The sequence below is a fragment of the Peromyscus eremicus genome, chromosome 3 (genome assembly GCF_949786415.1).
Source record: "Peromyscus eremicus chromosome 3, PerEre_H2_v1, whole genome shotgun sequence".
Classification (NCBI taxonomy): domain Eukaryota; kingdom Metazoa; phylum Chordata; class Mammalia; order Rodentia; family Cricetidae; genus Peromyscus; species Peromyscus eremicus.
In genome coordinates, this window is record NC_081418.1 from 72,999,880 (window position 1) to 73,004,553 (window position 4,674).

Sequence of the window (4,674 nt, forward strand, 5' to 3'; positions counted from 1 at the left end):
CCATTTGCAATTTTAAAATTAGAATCGAACTCTAAATCTTTCAGTTTGAAGTCCAAGGCTTGAATTAAGAGTTACCCTGGAGCTTTTATTTATTTAAGATTTATTATTTAAGATTTATTTATTTTATTCTACATATATGAGTGTTTTGCCTGCATATATATGTCTGTGTGCCACTTGCATGTCTGGGTCATAGACGACAATGGCTCTACCAGAACTAGAGTTACAGATGGTTATGAGCCACCATGTCATTGCTGAGAATCTAACCCAGGTCATTTACAAGAGTAAACATACTCTGAACCACTGAGCCATCTCTCCAGCTTGTATCCCAGAGCTTTTATAAACACAGAATCACAGTGCAGCTACTGTAAAAGTATGTTGGTGGGAGAATCAGATGTTTGTCTCTGGCAACTGGGATGAGTCTATACTTTTACTAGATCAAGCTTTTCAAGAGCAAAAATCATGTAAATATAAAATGTGTGATTTTTGGTGTCATATTCATGGGAATGTTATAGGGTGGTCTTACTCACTAACTTCTGCATTATTTCTATACATACAGGCATGCACTAATTTGTATATGTGGAATATAATAGTGAGCTTGACAATGCAATTGAGCACTCTTTTTCTCACAAGAATCTGAGTCAGTGTAGCAGTTTTCTATTTCTTTATCACGAAGCTAATTTTAAAGTACTGAATTATAGTAATTTGACAAAATAATGACACTGGTAGCCAGCCCAAATAACTAACATAGGCATCAAAGGTGAGACTGTGGAGTGGAACTGTAAACACTGTCTGGTGCTGATGACCTCTGATAACACTGGGGCCTTGGTTTCCACTGCATGGGAGCCAATCTCTTTTAAAATAGAAATTCAAAAACAGGTCATCTTCTGCAAGTTCAAGTTTTCACCAGTGTGTTGAAAATAGTGTTTGTCTTAGTCTCATGATCTCTCTTCTTGGAGGCTCCTAGCTCCACATCTTCAGATGTGAGTGTGTAGCTGCAGTAACTACAGACACCAGAGCAAAAGGGGACCAAGACAAGGATGGGGGTGGGGCACGGAGTATTAGAGAGGAGAAGGGCAGGGTACAAGTGATCTCATCAGGGAAACGGGCGAAGGTTGGGTCCTTAGCAGGGAGGAGGAAAGTAAATATAGAAGAAGGTGGGAGGAAGGTACAGCTGAGTAGCAGGACACAAGTGATCTGATCGGGAAAATGAGAAAATGGGGGGTTCTTAGTTAAAGAGGGGACATCAATATAGAAGAAGGAGGAAGGTAAAATAACAAAATGGATGGCTGAAAAAGTTATAAGGCAAAAAAAGAAAAAATCATATGGAATCATACTATTAATGATTTACTCACCGGCCTCCAAAGCAAAGAAAAAACCGGGTTTGTCTCAATAGCTGAGAGTTAGTTCTTTAAACCTAAAGTGGAGTGTTCCAAAGGTGATGGGATGGGAGCTAACCAGGGAGACAGTTTGGATCATTTATAACCATATTTAATGATTACACAATTAATAGTGTGTGAAAAGTGCAATATAGGTCTCCAAATGTATCTATGTCTTTAATTCTGGATTCTGGGGATGTAAGACTTCATAGAAAAAGGGACATTAAAAAAAGGAAAATATGAACGAATTCAAACATTTTGCTGATTAAAACAGTAGGATTATCATGAATTTTCACTGTGATTCCATTAGAATTATGAGTCAAGCATAGCTTTCAGTATCTACAAAAATAGAGCATATTAAAATTATGCAATGTGAGACTGACTTACCTCACTCTTTTGGTTTCTTTTATGAATATTTTCCACGTCATCATAAGTTTTAGTTGGTTGAAAAAATGTGATTAATATTCTGTGTTCATCACTATTGTTTTAGGTGTTAACTATATAATGAGGCAATGTAAATCAATAGGATTGGATTTCTAAGGCATGACACCTAAGTGCAATACAGACACACACAGTATATATTCTGAATAGGAGGATGTGACTGTAAATGCCTTTATCATCTCTAGTATGCTATATATACAGGTAGATACATGGAGAAGTATATAGAAGTATATGTTATCCAGTCTGGAACATCAAAAGTTAAAGAGACAGGTTAATAAAATTGGTAAGTAAAACAGAATGATGATATAGACATACTGACGAGTGAATCATAAGTTTGATGAATATTATTTTTTCTAGATATATGAAATATGCTTCCACTACAATGCTGAGATGAATACACTTTGCATATATGTCTTCATTAAACAATATCCTTTATTTCCAATCTGGACTTGGAGTTCTAGCCAATTTGTTTCTCCTTTTTTTCTACACTGTCATAATCCTGTGTCACAGACCTAAGCCCACAGACCTGATCTCCTGTCAACTGACCTTCGTCCACATAATAATGGTCCTCTTTGGAGGGGACCTTTGGCTTACAGACGTATTTGAGTCACTGAACCTTGAGAATGACTTCAAATGTAAGGCAACTTTTTACATAAGCAGGATGATGAGAGGCCTCTCCATCTGCATCACCTGCCTCCTGAGTGTGTTCCAGGCTGTCACTATCAGTCCCAACACATCACTGTTGGCAAAATTTAAACATAAACTAAAAACATACATGATCTATGCTTTCTTCTACCTCTGGTCTTTCAATTTGTCATTCAGTAGTAGGTGGATCTTCTATGTTGGTGCTTTTACCAATGTGAGTGAGAGTAACCAGATGAAGGTCACTGAATCCTGCTCACTCTTCCCCAAGAACTACATCATTAGTGCACTGTCTTTAACAGTGACAATCTCCAGAGATGTCTTTCTTGTAGGAGTTATGTTGACCACAAGTGCATACATGGTGATTATCTTGTTCAGACATCAGAGGCAATGTAAGCATCTTCACAGCATCAGCCACACGAGAGCGTCCCCCGAGAAGAGGGCCACCCAGACCATCTTGCTGTTGGTGGTTGTCTTTGTGGTCATGTACTGGGTGGACTTCATCATCTCCTCCACCTCAGTCCTGTTATGGAAGTACAACCCAGTCATCCTAACTGTTCAGAAGTTTGTGATGAATGCCTATCCCACAATTACTCCTCTGGTACAAATCAGTTCTGATAACAGAATAATCAACATTCTGAAACAGATGCAGTCAGTGCACCACCAAATTTTTAAAAAAGCATAAATTATCTCATTTTTTAATAAAATGGTTTATTTATTTTTATTTATGTTTATGAGTATTGTGTCAGCTTGTATGCATGTGTGAATTCCTGGTCCCCACAAAGGTCAGAAGAGGTCATTTCCCCCTTGAACTGGATACAGATGGTTGTGAGGAATCATTTTGGTGCAATTATTTTTTTAAAAAACACAGATTCTTCTTAAACTGTTTAATTGTTCAAGTAGCAAACCAAGATTCTTCATATATTTAACTAAAGTTTGTGGTGTTATGCATGTACATTCTGATGACATTACTGCTGCCGAGTAATGTACCGTTCTTTAGGTTCATTGTACACCATGAGTCGATATTTCCACAGGGAGTCCCTTACTCTCTCCCTTTTTATTTTATATCATAAATGTTTCATTGATACTGAAGTTACTCAAAGGAAGGGCTTTTAATCCAACTTTCAGTCATCGAGAATAGTTTAAATATCTTATTGTAGCTTTAATTCTCTCCTAAGTATGTTTCTCTAGATCATAAAAATAGTGTGAATTTGAATTTTCCATTTTTACCCAAAGTTACTCAAATAGTCTTATATGAAAATTTCATTTGCCTGTTTATTTGCACTTTATATCATCCACACTTACTGAAAGTCATCGGTACTAAAAATTGTTTATACATACATACATGATGTGCAGTGTGAATGTGTGTGTGTTCATGTGAGTGATCACATATGAATGTGTGTGTGCATGTGAGTGTTCACAGATGAAGGCTATGTGTGCATGTGCACAAGAAGACCAGAAGACAACCTTCCCTTTTGTTCTTCATGTGCCATTCATCTTTATTTTGAGAGAGCATCTCTCACTGTAACCTGGAGCTCAGCCAATAGGCCAAGATGGTAGTCCCAGTTCTTCTCCTCTCTCTGTCTCCCCAGCTCTGGCATTAGAACTGTTCACCACCAGACTTCACCATTTCAATGTTGTGTTTTTCTTTTATTGAAAAAAGATTATTTTTCATACAATATATTCTGATTAGGGTTTCCTGCTCCCCTACCCCTCTCAGTTCTTCCTTTCCTCCTCTCAACCAGATTTGTCTCTCCTTAGAAAACAACCAAGCATCTGAGCAATAATAATAAAATAAACAACAAGATAAAACAAACATAAACAAATCAGAGTAAGACAAAACAAATCAAAGAAAAAGAGCCAAAGAAAAAGTACAAGAATCACATATAGATATAGAAACAGAAATTCACACATATTAATCCCTTAAAAACACAAAAGCAGAAGTAATAACAATATGTGTGTGTATACATATATATAAATACAAAGGGCCTGTAGGTTCTATTGAGTTCATTTGGTGTTGACAATCTACTGCTGGGCATGAGGCCTTCCCTTAAGAGTGGTTTGTTTCCTCAGTGAGACTCATTGGAGAAAACTAATGTTTCACTTGCCAGTGGCTATCAATGGAGATATCTTCCAGATTTGGGATGGGGGCATGTATCCACTTCTTTCTATCCAGGAGCCCATCTGGTTCAGACCTGTGCATGCTCCCATAGTC

The 4,674-nt window shown here is 37.3% G+C and overlaps 1 protein-coding gene across 1 annotated transcript; it reads left to right on the forward strand.

The window, feature by feature from the left end:
- The first annotated feature begins 2,199 nt into the window (after positions 1–2,199).
- LOC131905889 (vomeronasal type-1 receptor 90-like) lies at positions 2,200–4,349 on the forward strand. Its single transcript, XM_059256692.1, has 2 exons — positions 2,200–3,114; positions 4,326–4,349. The coding sequence occupies exons 1-2, from the start codon at positions 2,227–2,229 to the stop codon at positions 4,347–4,349; spliced, it is 912 nt and encodes a 303-aa protein (XP_059112675.1). The 5' UTR covers positions 2,200–2,226.
- Positions 4,350–4,674: the final 325 nt, after the last annotated feature.